This window comes from Acomys minous (assembly GCF_964271855.1).
Source record: "Acomys minous genome assembly, chromosome: 13".
In the NCBI taxonomy this organism is placed as follows: Eukaryota; Metazoa; Chordata; class Mammalia; order Rodentia; family Muridae; genus Acomys; species Acomys minous.
This window is the reverse complement of record NC_140495.1, coordinates 2,928,077-2,947,244: the sequence shown is the minus strand read 5'-3', so window position 1 is coordinate 2,947,244 and position 19,168 is coordinate 2,928,077. Positions and strand designations below refer to the sequence as shown.

The window sequence follows — 19,168 nt, the reverse complement described above, 5'->3', positions numbered from 1 at the left end:
CACCCAACTGCAAGTGGGAGCAGGAGAGGCTGCTAAAAAAGTGGGTCACGGGCCCCCGCCCCCCACCGAGAACAGGTGTGCCCGCGTTCTGTGAAGGCGACCCTGCCCCAAATCTGATTGTTCCCCACGTCCTCGTTGGAATTCCAAACTGAGCAAAGCTGAGTGGTTTTAGGGAAATGGTGATGAGCGAGAAGCTGCAGGATGTGTGAAAACCAGGCCGCAGTGCAGGGCACGGCCAGGCGGTGCGTGCTGGGAGCGGCAGCCCTGTGATGTGGCTTAACTTCAGTGTAGGAAGGGGCACGCCTTAATTCCACGTGTTCAAACAGATTTCTAAAAAGTGTCTAGTGACGCTCGTTAACCGAGGACATACATAGGAACGTCCTTCATCTCTCACAAGGAGGAAGCTAGGTGCTCTGGCTAGCCACCGTCCCACCTCCAGGGACCTGCAATGTGCCCAGTGTTCTGGTGACCCTTTGAACCTCTTGCACTGGGATGGAAGGGTTGTGCTCAAGGGCTCCTGGCACCTCGGAAGAGCTGTGTGGTCACTGCTTACCCAGATGCCCCGTGTGCCTTGTACTTGTTGGACCTCCTAGCTCATCATGCTGGATGTAAGAGGGAAAATTAATGACTCCAGTGCTGTCATCCGTATGGTCTCCCCGGGTCACTGGATGAAAAGAAAGGAGATTCCTCTTCCTGCCTCATAAGTTTTAGAGGCCAGGACACTTGCCATGAAATCCAAGGTAGGACAAAGCCAGGTTTTGGTGGAGTCTCCTATCCCCAGGTTAATTGCAGCCAGCTGTGGTCAAGGGGCCTGACCTGGCGGACTGTCACCACAAAATGAATGCTTGGAGGTTTTAGAAGTTAAGTTACCAAGAGAAGGGTCAGGGGGATGAGAGTGTTTATCCTGTGAGAACTATACTCAGTCAGCCCTGGTGGTGTGTAGTTACAATCCCAGGGAACTGAGGAAGGAGGATTACAAGTTCAGGGCCAGTCTGGACCGTAATACAAAACAAGACGAAAGGTCAGGACAGCATGCTGCAGTGTTGACTCTCCCTCCGTTACCAACGCTGGTCCCATCTGAAGGCGGACAGCATCACATCTGGCTGACTTCCATGGCTCAAAGAATTGGCGTCAAAGGTCACAAAGGTCACACATATCCTTCCTATAGCTAGAATGACCATACTGAAAATTGAGAGATGCCCCACCCCCCACCACTCGTGCATCATGGGAAAGTCTTTCAGAAAGAATCAAACTCATTGCACCAAGAACTGCTGTGAGAGCTCAGAGGGTGAGACCCTAGTTGTGAGGACCCGAACTCCGCCCTTCCTCTTCCCACGAGAGACTTGCAGTACATTCACCCCAAAACTTGATTGGAGGAGAGCCGAGTCCGCGTAGAGCAGGAATTATAGAAGGTCAGACTCAAGGTGTGTATTCAAAGCACAGCTGATGAGGCTGCCGGGGTTCATTCAGGAACAGCGTCCCCCTTGGGCGGAGAGCTCTCTGGTGCTCGGTTCCTCAGGGGAAGCCCTCTCTGGGAGCACCGTGTGTGCAAAGTCTGCAGAGCAACGTGGCTCTTTTTCTCTGTTGAATGACGGAGCCATTCTACTGTTAGGAGTAGGGGTGCAAGACTCCCCCTCCCCCACCCCAAATGTTCCCTATGCGCAGTCGGGGGAGGGGTGGTTAAAGGATGATGAGCCTTGGCGGGAGGGCCTGGCTTTGTGTCCCCCTGGCCTGGTCCCTGCTGGTTCAGCCCTGGCACGGGAGCTGTGTGATCAGGAGGCGGTTGCCCCTCTCTCTTACGGTTGATGCTGAGCAGGGCGAAGCGTGGGAAGGCGGACCAGGCAGACTATTTTTATTCGTGTGCTTTAATGTGTCTTTTGAAGCATCGTTGATTTTTTTTTTAATTCCATGTCTTAAGAAAGATGGCTCCATGTTGTGTTGTAAATGATGCAGAAGATTAAAATGGACTTTTTGAAAACAACTTTTAGGTCATAGTTTTACTTCATTTTAATGACTGTTTATGTTCTGATTTACATAGGAAGCACGTTTCTTCAGGCTAGTCAGCCCCTGCCCCCCCCCCAGCTCGCCCCCACCCAGTACTCTGTGTTTTGGCATATGGTTGAGGATGACCTGCGTGTGGGGAGGGTTAGTGAAGTCCAGTTGGTAGCTGCTGCTGGGGTGGAATGAGCTTCAGGATTTAGTTCCGTTAAACTCTCCTGAAGACTCACTCAAAGGAAAAGATGGGACTAAGCCAACACCAGAGATGAAGTCTAAGGTCACTTTACCTGTCACTCACATACCCAGAGACCGGTTCATGCAGACCCTGTGCCCCTACAGTGCACATGGTTCACAATTGGCTCCCCAGATCCTGGCCTCAGCGTACACTGTGCAGACAGATCTGAATTCTCCTGCGTGTCAAGCCCAGGACTGCCAGAGGCAGAAGCCAGGAAACAGCCCTTTGCCACTTCCTTATCCAAAACACAGATCCAGGTTGTGCTCGGGAGCACTTGTGAAGTGAGGGGATGAAAGGAGTAGCCCGCCACGGAGAGGAGAGAGGTCCGGCTCCCACTGGTCACAGGGCGTGCGCCCCAAGGGAGCCCTCCTCCCTGGCTCTGTGTTGCCCTCAGTCCCGCCATCACAGACGAGGGTCCAGGCAGGCCCGTATGAGGGAGTTGGCCCAGTGACCCAGTGGGTCTGGAAGGGAAGGTCTGTACAATTGGCTCATAGACATTCTGGTCTCCTTGGCAGAGGCCAGTTGCTTCCATGCTCGCTAGGCAGCTTGGGACACATGACATAGGCTGAGTGTGTGGCAGGGGTCAGCATCTCCCCATCCTCAAAGGCCTCTGAGATAGCCTGGCTTTGGTCCCGTCTCAAGACTGTAGTTGCAGTCGCTCGCTTCAGTGCCTCTGTGTGGCTCCCTTGGGGGTCTCTCAAGGACTGGCTTCTAGGGTGTCGTTCAGAGAGGAAAATGCTTACTCTGCACACTGTCAGCTCGCCCTCTGTCAGAGGACGGAGAAAAGAAAGGGCTGAATGAAACCTATGTCTAACGTGGCTGCCCAGATGGGCGAGGTCCCATGGTCCCTCAGTCCTTGCAGGGCCCTGGGCTCAGCCAAGCATCTCAGCCGAGCATGGTCCTCTCCTCTCAGCAACAGTCCTGGGAGGCATCAGCACTCAGTAGGGCAGCAGCCACATGGGCTTCTGTTGGAGAAAGTGTCAGGGATGACCCACTAGGGGTCCTCACAGTAGGCAAGCAGGCACCTCCACCTCAAGCAGAAGCCACACAGACTACATCGGCAGAGCAGGAGCAGAGTAGCCTCACCCTTGCCACGCCCCCCCCCCACACGGCTGGCCCAAGGGAGTGTCTGCCTGGGGTTCACCCTGTGTGTCCCTAATAGCCAAGGTGTAGTTGACTTTAAAAGCTCGCCAGTGCTCATATCTGCATCAAACCCTACAGAGAAAGAAGTAATCTAAGGAACGGGGTTGTTAAACTAAAGAAAAATCTATGTCTGTGTAAAATGACCAGGCTGGGTTGACAACTAGAGGGGGGCTCTCATTTTAGTGAGCACAAAGCCCAAATTAGCACAGGAACCTACCTCTGGATGTGCCTGGCTCGCCTAGTTACTAGCACAGTAACCTCGCACCTGCTGGCACCTGCCGCTCAGCCTTAGGCTGTGGTCCCTGTGGTCTGTGCCCATCCCCCACGATGCTGGGAGCCCTCCAGTCAGGCTGAGGCAGGAATAAGGACTTCACCAGGAAGTTGGAGTAGCCATTCCAGGAAGCCCCATCCTTTGTACCCACAAAACGAGGCCTGTGAGGTAAACACGGTCTGGACTTGCTGCTGAGCTGGGCATTGTGTGTGTGTGTGTGGCGCGGTGGTCTTGGTGACCTCCGGTGTTGAACCCAAGCCCCAGCTCTGCCAAGTGTGTTTTCGTGTCTCTTGCTCTAGAGCTTGGCCTTCTCCAGAAGCCAGGGGCTTTAGGATTCAACATTCTGCTTCTCTGGCACGCACAGGAGGGGCTCTGGGGAGCCATTCCTGGGGAAACTCACAGTCTCTGTATTGTGTGTCCCAAGGAAGGGAGGCGCAGCTGCATCCCGGCAGTCCGTGGTGACACCGAGAGAGCGAGCACCCAGGCATCCCAGTGGTATTGTGGAGGGGCCAGATCTCTGGCTTTGGCTCTCAGACAATCAACAATCTCTTGGTCTTCCAAGCTGCCCGTTGCTCCTGGAGTGGGGGTGGGGTGTGAATTTTTAGCAGCCTTCTCTTATCTCCCAAACCCATTTGGATGTGATGGGTTGAGTTCTGATGATTCGCCTCCATATCTGAGGTGCCCTCCTTGGAGATCGCACACCTAACGGGCTGGGGAGGGGCGGCTGCACATTCTGGTTCAAACAGGGCTGCACTTTCTAATCCTAACCCTGCCTTGCCTTGCTTGATTATTGTTTTCAGTGTCTCTTCCTACTGGCATCGTGTCTTAATGCTCTGTCTTCCCCTTGCCTTCTCTGTCTTTCCCAAATAACCTTTCTCTTAGGCTTCCTGTTGTTTGCCCTACCCCCCACCCTTCCCCCCTAGACTTTGTCCAAGACTTGTGATTGTTTGGCTACCTTCTCTTCATAGCTTGATCAGCTTTTTGTTGGTGCTCTGTGGCACTTTCTCCGTGACGGAGCTCAGGACCCACCGCTTGTATCCGGCACTAAGGCCATGCTCACAGAGGCAGTTTCTGTGTTTCATTTGCTTGTGTGTCCTTCTGTGCCACTCCCCGCCCCCCCACTAAGCCTCTGCTCCTGGTGCTGGTGCTGGCTGCCACCCCAGGTGTCACTGGGCCCTCGTGGGACACAGAGCTGGGTTGTGCTGCCCACAGGCAGACTACATTTGCCTTTCCCTTCTAGTCATGTCACTGTTTTTGTCCCCTGGCTTCAGTGGCCCTGCCTTCGATCTGTGTCTCCAACCCACTCGCACCTGCCCCTGACCTTTTTTATTGTTTGCTTCATTTGGTTTCTAGTTTTCTTTTAAGACACAGCCAGATTTCTTCCCCCCTTTTCAAACCCAAGCAAAAACTTACCACAAGAAGATTCTGGTAGTTGAATCGTCATAGCCTTTGAGTTTCTTGGCCTCTGAGGAACTGGAATCTTTTCCCAGGAGGCCTCTGGGGGCTGAGCTGTGCAGGGCTGGGCAGTGGGCTGGGTGCACATGTTTTGATGCACACCCCCCAACCACACGCTTGTTTTTTTTCTCCCCCCTCCCCATGCTCAAGTTATGAGTTAGAACGGCCATGGCAATCATGATGTCTTCCTAGGGTCTCTCACTGTCCCTTTGCTGGCTCTCTGGTGCATGGCCCTAATACTTCCGTGATTTGCTTTGCTCTAACCTTGGTCGTCAGCTGCCTTAACAACAACGTCTTGGAGCATTCAAAGGAGAGAGACCCTCTTGTCTTAACTCTAGTAAAAAACGTACCCTAGAGACAGTGTGAGAGAAACCTGCCGGAGTGCGGGCAGGCATGGGGGGTGTGCCAGACCACACTGGGTCCTGGAATTCCTGCATGTTGTTGTTGGGGCTGCTGAGGACACCTCCCGCCGTGACCATCCCAAGTGGACAGTAGTGGAGCCAGCTTCCCTGAGCCCCTTTTGTGTGAACGGGAAAGGGAGCTGCGTGGACTTTGTCCTGCTTCTGGGTGCCGAGCATCTCCCTTGCCTACTCCCACTCCACCCTTCCTCTGAGTAGAACATTAGCACCTGCTTGTCCGTGTAAAAAAATACACAGCCAACATGCTGGAAGAAAGCGGGTATGCGCTTGGAGGTGAAAACTAAACTTCCCTGTGAAGGCCTCTCCCGCCCCTCAGCCCCTGGGAACTGGATCCACTACTGGCCCGGGAGCTCTGATAAGGAACCCTGTCTGGATTGGGCCGGAAGCTGGGATTCGATGCTCTGCAGACTGGTGCCCAAAAACATGGTTATTATTGAGGGGCCACCTTCAGTCCAGAACATCTGTGTCTCGGCTTCCTTGCCCAGATCCGGTCGACAAGGTAGCCTGTCAGCACTCACACCTGTGGAGGGCCCTGCTGGATTTGAACTTGCGTTGTGGTTCGTGTGGGTGCAAGGAACGTGTTTATTCTTCTTTTCCTGACCTAGCGCCCCACCCTGGGAAGTGCATGTCGCAGACCAACTCCACTTTCACCTTCACCACTTGCCGAATCCTGCACCCCTCAGATGAGCTCACGCGGGTCACGCCAAGGTAAGGCATTGTGGCCCTGGGGTGGGTGGCAGTGGGGCAAGTCAGGAGTGGCCTTTCTCACAAGGTCATAGTGAAAATCGAGAGTCTCGTTCAGAGGCCGACCCCAAGGCAGGTGAGGTGGTGCACTCCTTTAATCCCAGTATTTGGGGGGCAGAGGCAGGTGGGTGTCTTGTGAGTTTGAGGCCAGCCTGGTCACACAGTGAGATCCTGTCAAGGGAAAAAATAGGAAATTACAGACATGGGGACCTGAGTTTGAACTCCATCACTTAGCTTAAAAAAAAAAAAAGCTAGGCCTGGTAGTACAAGCTTGTAATCCCGTGTGGATGGATCTCTGTAGCTCCCTGGGGCTAGCCTAGCCTGCTTCATGAGGCTCTGGCCAGAGAGGCCTATCCTGGCTCAGACATAGGTAGACGATGCCTACGGTTGACCTCTGACACCTACAAACACACATGTGCCTGAGCACCACAGCCATATGTGCACCCATGTGCGCACAGACGGGGCACACAGAGAACCAAATCCAATGGCGGAGCATCTTAGGGGCATTTGTAGCTACCGTCCTGGGTGCCATCTTTCTTTCTGAACCTTGTCTGTTCAGGCCTGAGGCTGTAGGGTGGATTCTTACCGCTCTCTTTACCTGGCTGAAGCCAACGTCTCCACAGACCCTGCGGCTGGGTCAGCACGATTGTTGTCCCAAAGCCTGCCAGTGGAGCGTGGAGTTCTTTTCACTATAGAGTTACCGAGCTCTGTAGAAGCCTTCATCCTCCTGGAGCAGACTCCAGGAACCGCACATTACAGCCAAACTATAACGGCCAGTGTGGGGAAAAAAAGCTCTGTGGTGGAGCCATGTGCCCACTGTGGCTTGTTTCCCTCTGCCGCACCATCTGGAGAGGTGTCGACCTGTTTGACTTGATTTCAGCCATGTTGGCTTACCTCCCTGCCTTCCAGGGAAAAGGTAAGAGTGGGAAAGACCGGTCTGGTCTCTTACAACACTGAAGAGTGACACCCCCACCCCCAGAAGAGTGACACCCCCACCCCCACATACATACATCACTTTCTTTGTGACACAGTCAAGTAAGATCCCAGAATTAATGGGATGGTGTCAGGGAGGGAGGTGAGAAAAGCTAGCTCAAAGGGAAGAGCCACTGGGGAGCACTACCCCCGGGAGCACTACCCCCAGGGAGCATCAGCCCAGGGAACACTGTACACCCTAAGGAGCATCACCACCCTGGGGAGTACCCCCCAGGGAGCACCACCCCAGGGAGTACCTCACACTATGAATAATTCTCCACAGGTCTTGTGAGGATGATGACGACGAAGCAGCAATATGCCCTGTTGAGCTGAGAGTCGATGTAGGTCAGAGAGTCTGAGGCCCACAGGCAAGGCAGGGGGTGAGCACACGGCCGACAGTGCCTGCTCCTGCAGGGCCACGCCGAAGGGGCTGTGTGTGCCAACTGTGGCTGCCACTAACCTGGGGACGAAGGCTTTGGTGTGTCTCTGTGGCTGTGACTGGGTTAATGTGGCCTTGACCGTCATTACTTCTAACCCAGCTAAACCCTAGACCAGCTGAGTGTCAACACTAATGAAGGGCCTAACCAAAGGTCTCACCCAGTGGGGTCCCTGGAGTCCCACTTTGTTTCTGGTCCCTGCTGCCCCGGGAGATGCTGGCTTCCAGGCCTGTTGTTTGGTTTAGAAGAGGTTGTTTTTAAAGCCACAGGATGCTGTTGTCATGTATTTTTGGCAGAAGCCACGGGGCCACAGATTGCCCCAACGTATGTCTTCCCTCAGAAGTCCCATGTGGCCACACCGGGGACCAGAAAAGCCTTAGAAATGAGGAGTAGGCAGGGCCTGTCTTGCCTGAGTTGGGAAGAAAATGCAGTAGGAAGGGGGAAAAAAAGCTTTGTAGGGATGGCCACACCCATAAACTTAGTCTTCTAGAAGGTTCTTAGTGTCAAACAACTATCAGCGTTTACAAGTACCTTCCCTGCACCTTTTTCAAACCCACTTTCCATCCCAGCTGCCTGGTCTCTCCGAGTGCTCCCAGCTCTGCAGTTCCCCCCCGCCCCCCAGCTTCTCCCTGGCTCCCACCCTGCACCCACCAACCGCTGCAGAGGGGGCACCTCAATGTGGAGCCACATGAGGCCTCTAGGGAGGGTGGGGCCCCTTCTCTCACCATTCCAAGGATCTTCTCTTTCTTCCCGCCTAGCTGGTATCTGCCCAAGGTACCTGCCCCCCCTCTTCCCCCTCCCCCTCCCCTGCCCCCCTTCCCCCCCACCCCCACTCCTCCCCCGCCTGAGCAGCCTGGGAGAGGTTTCTAGGACTAAGTCCTGGGAACCACTCAGCTGGCCACTCCAGCTGAAGCCCAGTGCCAGCAGCCACTGACAGGGGTCCCATGAGGCGGTGGTGGCAATAGGTCTTCCTTTGTCCCTCTGCACTCTCTCAGAAGCAGGGCAGCGCTCCCTGAAAGCCAGCTTCATGAGCGCAGCGTCCTGATGGCTTCCCAGCTGGGCCACAGATGCTGGGACCTCACAGGTGTCCAGTGAACAGACCATGACGAAGGAGCCTGGCTCCCCGTCAGTCGCCATCCAGGTGTCGAACGCTCTGGGGCGTTTGAGCTTTACAGATCCTAGATAGATTGGTCATGTTAGATGTGGCCTCCTTCCTCTGCCCCTGTCACCCATTGTGTCCCAAGGAGTTCCGGGCAGTGGGAAAGGGAGCTAAACAGCAAGGGACTGAGGGGCGAGTGCTGGCCTGTGGCCATATTTGCTGTTTCTAATAACAAGCCCCTACTCCCTGCCTTGGTTTGCATTTTAACTTGTAAAGATCAAGGTTTGGGGGGAAAAGAAGAGCTATTTTGTGTGGTTTGGTTTTTGATGGTTCTACTTCCTGTCCCGACAGTGGTGGGATCACATCACATGTGGGTTCAAACCCAGGGATGTCCACTCACTAGCCAAGCATGACACTGAGTAAGCCAACCGACCTTAGAGCCTGCTTTACCACGTACAGAGAAGTCAGTTCCGTGACCTGCCAGTTTAAGCAAATGGGAACCCCCCCCCCCCGCCCCCGGAAATGAGGAGCAGATGCAGACAGAGGCACCTGAGGGCACAACAGGAGGTGCCCTTTCAACCTCAAGCTCCCTCTGCACGGCCTGCAGGGGGCTGGGCCATGGATCCTTCCCAAGGGGTCTTTCTGAGGAATAACTGGCCCCCTCTTTTCTTTCAGCCTTAACTCAGCCCCAGCTCCGGCTTGTAGCAGCAGCAGCCACCTGAAACCCACACCAGTGGCCACGCCATGCACCCCCCGGAGACTGAGCCTGGCTGAGTCCTTCACAAACGTCCGCGAGTCCACAACCACCATGAGCACGTCCCTGGGGCTGGTGTGGCTGCTGAAGGAGCGAGGCATCTCGGCAGCCGTGTACGACCCCCAGAGTTGGGACCGGGCCGGCAGGGGCTCCCTCCTGCACTCCTACGCCCCTAGGATGGCTGTGATCCCGTCCACCCCACCAAACTCTCCTATGCAGACGCCCGTGGCCTCCCCACCCTCCTTTGAGTTCAAGTGCACGAGCCCTCCCTACAACAACTTTCTGGCCTCCAAGCCTGCCAGCTCCATCCTGAGGGAGGTGAGGGAAAAAAAACGCGTGCGTAGCAGCGAGAGCCAGACGGATGTGTCCGTCTCCAACCTCAACCTCGTGGACAAAGTCAGGAGATTTGGGGTGGCCAGAGTGGTGAATTCAGGGCGAGCCCATATCCCTACCTTGACTGAGGACCAGGGACCTCCTCCTCTCTGTGGAGCCATGGGGCCAGCACAGACGCTTGTTCCGGGAGGCCTGGTCCCCGAGGGCCTGCCTCTGGGGTGCCCCAGCGGCATCAGGCGGAATCGCAGCTTCCCCACCATGGTTGGGTCCAGCGTGCAGATGAGAGCCCCCATGATCCTCACCTCAGGCATCTTAATGGGTGCTAAGCTCCCCAAACAGACTAGCTTGCGGTGAGGCCGGGGATCGCTGCCGTCCGGGACATCAGCTCTGTCTGCTCCCCGCCTCCTGTCTCCTGCAGAGCACTCGCACCCTTGTCCTCTCTGAGGTCTTCTCCCGAGCTAGACAAATCAACCTTGTGCCTCGTGGAGGGGGAGGGAGTGGAACTCCACATGGTGTGCACACAGGACTTGGGGACGTCGCGTCTGCTTTCTCTTCCGATGTCCAGGAAGTGACAGCCCGCCAAGGCCACACTCTCACGAGGATGCCGCCTGAGCTCGCCTGGGGCCAGGTGGTGTCCTTTTCCTCCCTACTTTCAAGCACTGAAGTTCCCAACAGTGTTCTTATCCCATGGATAGGAATCTGTTGAATCCTGCGTAAAACCGTGGAGTTGCACACATAGCCTCCACGTGGCACAGGTCTCCTTGCCCACCTGTGGCAGCCAACAGAGCTGCTTGCCACCAGAGAGAGCTGTTCTTTCTGCTGTAGGCGGCCCAACTTCCTCAAGATCTGCACTGCTCTGCCCCGATGGACTGTCCGTCCGTCCGTTCGTGAGACGTGACTTTCTTTTCGTGTCTCTGACTTGAAGTGACCCTGTGACCCTGTGTTTTGTCATCAGCTGCCAGGCTCAGAGCCTGGCCTGAAAAGAATGTATTTATACTCCGATGCGCCATCAGGCAGCCCCTCTGTTCTGTGTGATTGATTTTTTTTTTCCTTTCCATTTTTAAAGATGTATTTGCAGGGAAGTCTCAGTACTGGCAATTTCATGCAAATGGCACAGACACTAACTTGCTAATGACACAGCTTATTTCTGGGACCCAGTGTCACAGCCAGGTTGATGTATGACCAGTTATCACTGTGACAGTAGGATCAAGGGGAAAAGGGCACAAGAGTGTTAAGTCTGCGCACAGTGGAGGGGAAGGGCCGAGCCCACCGTGCTTGTCATTGTATCCTGGGTCAAGGTCAGTCAGCCTTGATGGCTGCTCGCCCCTCTCCACTCTGAAGGAAGCTCAGGCAACAAGTTAGAGCTCTGTAGCCGGTGGGAGGCTGCATTTTAAATCCTCTTGTTTCAAAGCCAGAGTAAGTTTCCTCCCCACCCCCACCCCCCACCCCCCACAGCCCCCAAGCCTGTTGTCTCCTCGTCCCATTTCTGCCCATAGGAAAAGATCAGAGGTGCTTATGAGTGGAGCGAGCATGAGCAAGCAGATGGCCTGGGCTAGTTGCTGTTACCCACCCAGCCACGGACTTTTATTTATTATCTGTGTGTTGTATTTTAACCATCCAGCTCCAGCTAGTTGTGTGTGTGTGTGTGTGTGTGTGTGTGTGTGTGTGTGTGTAAGAGAGACAGACAGACAGAGATCCCAGCCCAGGCATATTATTTATTTACTCTTGTTTGAGGATGGCTGTACATCAACGTGTCACATGATCATCTTCCGCACATGTCTGGGGCATCCTGTATACAAGGAATTGTCACATGGACCGCCCCCTCCACCCCCATCCCAGCAAATGATGGGTCCTTGAATTGAGTGAGGGTCACCTTATGTCTACCAGCGATGCTTTGAGAAGGTCCCAAGCGGCAAGTTTCGGTCCTGCTATTTCAAACTATTCTCCAGACACAGGAGCGCTGGGCCATCGTGCTCTCCAGTGTCCTGGCTGCTGTAGGTGTGCCGTCGCTCCGAGTAACTTACCTTTCCATTTGAATGTATGTTAAAGCAGTAGGTAGAACAGCAGAGGAGAGCGACAACCTTGGCTTTGAACGGACCATGTCACACACTCAGAGGAGCTGCCCGTCCGCACTGGAAAACACACCAGTGCGTAAACTGGCCCCTTCGAGGCTGTGATGCTCGGTATGGTGGGTAAACTGGTAATCAACACTGAGCGACCACTACCAAAGAGTGTGTTGCAATGCATCAAAACCAACAACAAAAGTTTATTCACTAATGAATATCAATAAAACATTCTGAAAGGATGTTGGCCTCTGTCTTTTACTTACTACGAACCAGGATGCTGCTGCCCTTAGAAGCAACAGGAGGGCCGAGGATCCCCTGCAGCTACCTGACGTGGGTGCTGGCAGCCACCCTCAGGCCCTCTGCAAGAGCACGAAGTACTTCTCACCTGAGCCCTCTCTCCAGCCCCAGTGTCTATCTTTTCATGAGGAGCTCGCCTCTCTAAGAGTCGAAGGCATTTGGCTCTTTGGGGACAGTAAATGAAAGGCACATCCCTCACTCTAACAGCCTCCCGTCCTTTCCCAACACAACAGCATCCTGCCCAGACCCCGATGCTGCTCCATGCACAGATTCCCGCCTGTGAACACACACTTCCTTCTGTGAGCCAGGCCCCCACAGTCGGTCAGAGTTGATGCTCGTCTTTGGTGGTTAAAGCCCACAGTGAGCCAAGACCTTCCCTGTGGGTGATTTCCCACGAGGTGTGTTAGCGCGAAGATAAGCACCAGATAGTGTCAGATGTCCCTTCATAGAGTTCTGCCAAAAGATTTAAGAGCAAAGAGCCGTGAAGGAGGACACCAGAGGAGGCGTGAGGGGGAAAGGAGAAGCTCACTCTGCCACCTCAGGGATTGAAACAAGTGAAATCAAGGATTGACATGGGTGGGCGTGGCATCATGGATGTTAGGGACATTGTGGGGTATGACATGAGTGTTAGGGACAGTGGGCGTGGCATCATGGATGTTAGGGACATTGTGGGGTATGACATGAGTGTTAGGGGCACACTGGCAATGGAGCATCGTGTCAGGTCCGACTCTTTGGTAACTGTGATCTTGAGCTGTCTTTGGAGGCCTCTCTACTGTTTGTTTTTTTGGGGGGGAACTTATTTTAGCTTTCAGCTCAAGAGAATACAGTCGTTTATCACAGCAGGGGAAAGGTGGGAGGAGCACGGGTGACATCTGGTCACGTTGTCCTGGCCGACTGAGAGTGAGGCTGGACCAGCAAACTGCAAGGCCAGTCAGTCCCCAGAGACACACTTCCTCCAGTGAGGCATCACACGCCTAAGGTTCCTTCACAACCTCTCCAAGCAGCGCCTCCAGCTGGGAACCAAGAGTTCAGACACACAGATGGAAGACAGTTGACATTCAGACAGCACAAGGCCAGGCGGTGGTGGCACACACCTTTAATCCCAGCACTCGGGAGGTAGAGGCAGGCGGATCGCTGTGAGTTCAAGGCCAGCCTGGTCTACAAAGCGAGTCTAGGACAGCTAAGGCTACACAGAGAAACCCTGTCTTGAAAAACAAACAAACAAACAAACAAACAAAAAACAAAGCAAACTCAGCACAAAGAAACTGTGGGTGGGATCTCAGGACCTGGAGCTGCCTGGGCTCCTCTCTTCCCTCAAACACACACTGATGCAAGAGGGCGCTCACCCTCAGCACCTCCAAGTGCGGAACAGGAAGTCCCAATTGTAGAACAGTTAGTCCCTGCCAAGCTGCAACCTGGAGGGAACAGAAACCCTCATGCGAAGTCAGTATGAATTTTGGAGAGTACAGGGGGTCCTCCGAGTTGGGCCCACATGTCTGTATCTTTTAAAACATTTTTCTCAATTCTTTGAGAATTTCATACAATATATCTCAATCAGATTCACTGGCAACTGCGTAACCCATCCCGTGCCCACCTGAAAAGGCCAACACAAGAACCAGGAAACAAAGTTCTTGGATTTCAGCTATGAGGAATAAAAGGCCAAGCACACAGGTTGGTGTGAATCAGACTTGGAGGGGAAGCTTGCTGCAACGTCCAGCATACACCCCACCCTGCCCCCTCCCAGGCTCACCAGCCCATCACCCAAGACAAGAGCTGAGCAGGCAGAGGTTCCTGCAGCAGACGAGGAAAGGAAGAGGCTGAAGAGGCCCCATATTCACTGTGCACTGGACACCGACACCTCACCTTCCCCAGTGCTCTGAGTTTCAGGTTGTGGGACAAACCCTTCGCTGAGTCTTCCAGGGGCTAGGAAGGGAGGTGTTACACGGCCCACCCTCAGATTCACCTCCATCACAGGGCCACGACCTGCAGATGGAGGAACGACAGCAGGTGGGTCTCAGCAGCGACCCCGCAGAGGTGTGAGGAGTCACTGCCACCCAGTGCCTGGGAGCCCAGAACCTCATGGGTGGGACCAACGAGAAGAGCACAGGGCTGCCCTACAGCACTAGCAGTGTCAGAGCCTAGATACCATGTGGGGCAAGGGCTGGCGGAGGGAGGCGTCAATATGAATTTCTTAGCTGTTGGTTCCATCACAGGGCCAGTAGAGGGCACTCGGAGATAAGAGAAGGCCTGTGGGCACTGGCCCTGGGTCCAATCACAAGATCAGATGTTTGCAATCAAGCCGGGTTCCTGTTCCCTCCCCCACCCCCTCTCCCTCCAGGCCATCACCTGCAAACGGGCTTTGCCTGGGTTCAAGGCTGGGGAAGCAAGCCCGGCCTCTAATCAGTGGGCGCTTTAGAGGTGGCTCCTCTCTTTTCTTTCCAGAAGTCCAGAGGCTCCAGGAACCTCGGAGGACCCAGATGGCCTCTAGTGGAGGGCATGAGGGCATGAGCACAGCTAAGTGAGCCTCTGCATTTAGGGCACAAGAAAGTCATGAGGCCAGCATAACTTCTCCAGGTGAGCTTGAGAGAGGCGCACAGCAGCGGAGAATTAGCATAGCTCAGTGGAGGAGGAGCCACTCCACACGCACTCTTGCCTCACCTGGATCGTCTGGAAAGCACCCTAAAAATAATTATCAGAATGTTATGTGTTATTAAGATGCCACCACCTTGGACAGGAACGCATGTAAAGTCGGCTTCGGTTGTCAATTTGACACAACTTAAAAGCACCTGGGAAGATGGTCACATTGAGGGGATTGTCTACATTGGGGTGGCCTTTGGGAGTATGTGTGTGTGTGTGCGCGCTCATGTCTGTGCATGTACATGTGTGTGCTTGCTCGAGTGCGTACATGTATGGTGGGGAGAGCGTGTCTTAACGGAATGACCCAGTGGCCTGTGGGCACCACCGCTCCCTTAAGCAGGAATCCTAAGCTGATTACGAGTGGAGAAAACAGAGCCGCCTGCAGGTGTCCAGCCACGGTCTCTGCCTCAGCTGGGCCTCGTTAAAGCCAGGCAGGCTGTCTCAGGGCTCCTCCACTGGCTCACGGCTCTCTAGGGAGTGTGTCGTCAAGCCTTCCCGTGCATTCTGTTCCACTTTCATCTCACTCTGCTAACCAAATACCTTAACCCCTCTTTCACGGTGGAAGCAGAGACACCCCACAGGACAGCTCCCAAGTTCCTGTGACCAGACCTATAAGCTTGCTATGGACTCGCCTGAAATTATTATTATTATTATTATTATTATTATTATTATTATTATTATTATTATTATTATTCAGTCTTTTATGAAGGAAACAGGTTCTCCATCAAGACTCTGACCCACTTCTACATGAATTCTGTGGGTCTCTTCCTCTCCCCCCCCTTTCTCCTGGGTCCCTATTTCATCTACTGTGTCTTCACTTACCTGCATTTTTAAAACATTCTTTACGAAGCATTTAAAGTTTGAGATGAAGTTAAGACAACAAACGGGATGTTCTTGCCGTTCACATAAGCTAGGCATCTTAGTTGCAAATACAAGGGACTTACTGTGGGTGGGCTAGAGCAGCGTTTCTCAACCTGTGGGTCACAACCCCTCTGCGGTCTGACGACCCTTTCACGGGGGTCACCCAAGACCACTGGAACACACAGCAATTTACATTATAATTCATAACAGCAGCAAAGTTACAGCTATGAAGCATCAACAAAAATAATTTTATGGTTGGGGGTCACCACAACATGAGAAACTGCATTAAAGGGTCACAGCATTAGCTTGCGAACCACTGGGCTAGAGGTTTTTTGTTGTTGTTGTTGTTGTTTGTTTTTGTTTTAAGGTTTATTGCAGGGTAATAATTACTTAGAAGGGTTTCCGTAACGACAGAGAATCAAGCTTACTGTCCAGGGAGGAAGAAGCATGCCAGAGATGCCACCCCCGGGGAGACCATCGGCCCTGCAGCCCACACTGCTGACTAAGAAGCCCAATGCTATGAGCCTATAGCTGGGGGTCGGTGTGTTCTATAAGCCTATGGCTCAGTGGCAAGAGAAGGCTAAGGGGAGTGGAAAAGGTTCTCTTTTTTTCCCTTTTCTTTTCTTTTCTTTTCTTTTCGTTTCTTTTCTTTTTCAGACAAAACTACACACATGGCCTCCAAAGCCAAGTTCAGGGCTTATAGGAAACGGGCAGTTAGTGTTCTGTTTCTTCTCAACCCTGTTTGCATCAAAGCAACCTGTAGGTGCTTTGAAAATGTCAACTATGATAACACACCCAGTGTGGGAAACGTAAGGAAGCCTGTGGCATTGATTATGAATTTGCTGTCTCTCAGCTGCATTTTTACCCAATGCGTTGCTACACACAGCTGGGGTTCTGCGAACCACTTCCCTGGGGTCTTGCCTCTTCTTTCCTACCCTGCTGCAGTGCACAGTTCCCACCACGAGGTGTCGCTGTTGTCCAGCAGTCCCCTCAGATTAACACCTACCTGGGAGAGGAATTTCTTAAGATAAATTGTGAAAGGGAAGTGAAGCAACCAACAGTGTATTTCAGGGCAGGATGACCGTATGGGGGTGAAATAATGGGGTGAAGCACTGTGTCCTGAGGGGATGCTAGTTAGGACATGAAATAAACACAAAACAGCCTCAGGAAGTCCCTGAAACTGACCAAATTAACTAGACTCTTCCCTCTAGAAGAGTGAGGCGGCTACAAGTCGCTCTCTGTCAAGCTATGCTGCTCAGGAGAGGCTCTGAGCAACTGAGGCACCCGGGAAGGCCACTCCCTAGCCTGCCAAGCTACACGGTATGCTCCCAGCCCCCAGCTTTTGTGAGCTGTCACCTGTGCTGGGGCGGGAGTTGGTGATGCAGCTGTTATAATTGGTTTCTTAGCTCCTATCTGAGGTGAGTCACATGTTCACGTCGCTCCAGGAGCACTGTCACACAACAGCCACCATAGCTCTCCTTGCAGGAATAACATCCAGGCGGCACACTCTCCGTGGGGCTCTCAGTGGGGCTCTTCCTAAAACAGCCCCGCCCCGCCCATCCCAGCTTTACCAATTCCCGACCTGTTCCCAAGTCCACAGAAGAGGGAGCCCTAATTCTGCCATTCTCTGCATTGTGCTAGCACCACAGTTCCCCTCAGTCCCCTGTGCTCTAGCTGGGGCGGGTGGGGGTGGGGCATGTCAGTGCTTGCCAGTATGCATGAAGTCCTAGGTTTAATCCCCAGTATTGCAATAAACAAACAAACTCCAATTCTCCACATTCCTTTTTTTTTTTTTTTTGGAAACAGATGCTTGCTACAGATTAGCAGTTGTGACTTAATTTCACCACTCCCCATGTCACACCCACCTCTTCGTCCTTAGCTGACCTGATTTCTTTCTTTGTTGGGGGTAACAAGTTTTATTTCAAAAGGACCCGAGCCCTGTGCACTTTCCAGCATGCTACAGACACAGTGAAGCAAGGAAGCCAGGGCTGTAGACTCAAAACCTGCTCAGAGGCCAGGGCTCTGGCATGGTGCTGTCACTGCGTCTTTAAACTGTAGGGCGGTGTCCCAGGAAAGAACAGCTGCTGCTCCTGGCAAGGTGTTGAGGGCGTAAGTACCACAGGGAGGGCTAATGTGAGCCAGGTGTGGTGGTGCACACCTGTAATCCCAGCGGGGGGGGGGGGGTAGCGGCGCAGAGGCAGGAGGATCTCTGCAAGCTTGAGGCCAGCCTGGTCTACAAAGCGAGGCCAGAACAGCCAAGGCTACACAGAGAGACCCTGTCTGGAAAAACCAAAAAGGAGGGGGAGGAGGAAGAGGAAGAAGAAGAGGAGGAGGAAGAGGAGAAGGAGGGCTGTGTGTGTGCACATTTACATGTATGTGGGTGCATGTGCACAAGTGTGTGTGCGCTTGTAGAGGCTAGAAGTTGATGTCAGGACTTTATACATTATTCCTTGAGGCAGGGTCTACCAAGCAAACCCAGAGCTCATGGCTGTGGCTGGTCTCACTAGTGAGCTAGCTTTCGGAATTCCCCAGTCTCACCCTCAGAAGCTGAATTGTGTTGACCCAGAGCTTATGTGGCTTCCCAGAAGGTGCTTTAACTCCCGGGCAGTCTTCTTGGCCTGCAGGGAAGATTCAGTTTATACTTAATTCAACAAGATTTCCCAACAGTTTAGATGGAAGATGTGCGGAGTAAAAGAACGCCGCGAATTTTGGCCCAAAGCTCCTGCGTTGAGCTGGGGAAAGACAGTCAGAGCTCGAGCTGGTGCATGCGAGGTGTTTGGAACGTCTTAGAGACATCCCGAAGGAACCAATCACCACCCGCTGCTAGCCGCTAGCCGGAGAAAGCTGGCTCACTAATCCTCAGGTGTCTCACTTCAGCGGCCTGGAGACTCATGCCTGGAACTAGCTGGGGGCTGTTACTGTGTGTGTGTGATATACACATGCATTACATGTTGGAGTGTGAGCACGTGCGTGCGGAGGCTGAGGTCAGTGTGGAGTCTTCTTCAATCTCCACCTTACCAGCTGATGCTGGAGCTCACCAGGTCTCTCAGCTGACTGGCCAGCGGGCTGTGGGGATCTGCCTGGCTCTGTCCCCAGAGCACTGGGGTCAGATTTGTGCCACCACACTTGGCTTTTACTCGAGAGCTGGGGGTTTGAACTCTGTTCTCAGGCTTGTGCAGCAGGTACTGTGCCGTGGAGCTGTCTCTCCAGACCGGTAAATAGCATTTGAATAAATAGGTGGAAAAAAATAAATAGCAGCATCAGCTGTTCCGATACAGGCCAAAGGTCACGTGACCCAACGTCTACCTCCCGACAGAGGCAAACAATAGCCACATTGTCTGCTGTGGCCAGCGTGGATTGGAAACCTGGCTAGTCCTTTCATTAGGTGTAAACGAAATCTTTCTTCCTGGAAACAGAGAAAGCCCCAGAGACTCGGGCGGGATCAAT

General features: G+C 53.4%; 1 protein-coding gene and 1 long non-coding RNA gene across 13 annotated transcripts in view; one reads left to right on the top strand and one right to left on the bottom strand.

Moving 5' to 3' along the window:
- The window catches only part of TRAK1 (trafficking kinesin protein 1), a 162,536-nt gene extending 150,371 nt beyond the window's left edge, over positions 1-12,165 (top strand). For 11 of the 12 annotated variants that reach the window (XM_084753208.1, XM_084753201.1, XM_084753204.1 and 8 more), the window contains 2 exons: positions 6,127-6,229; positions 9,449-12,165. In XM_084753208.1, the coding sequence (XP_084609334.1) occupies positions 6,127-6,229; positions 9,449-10,214 (869 nt within the window). In that variant the 3' untranslated portion in view covers positions 10,215-12,165. Of the gene's footprint in view, positions 1-6,126; positions 6,230-7,520; positions 8,326-9,448 lie in introns of those variants that run through there. The other variant, XM_084753202.1, reaches the window with a different exon arrangement.
- Positions 772-4,077, bottom strand: LOC311581186. The gene is made up of 2 exons (XR_014773685.1): positions 4,048-4,077; positions 772-2,944 (listed from the first exon to the last, which is right to left on the bottom strand). It is a non-coding gene; the product is annotated as an uncharacterized lncRNA (long non-coding RNA).
- Positions 12,166-19,168: the final 7,003 nt, after the last annotated feature.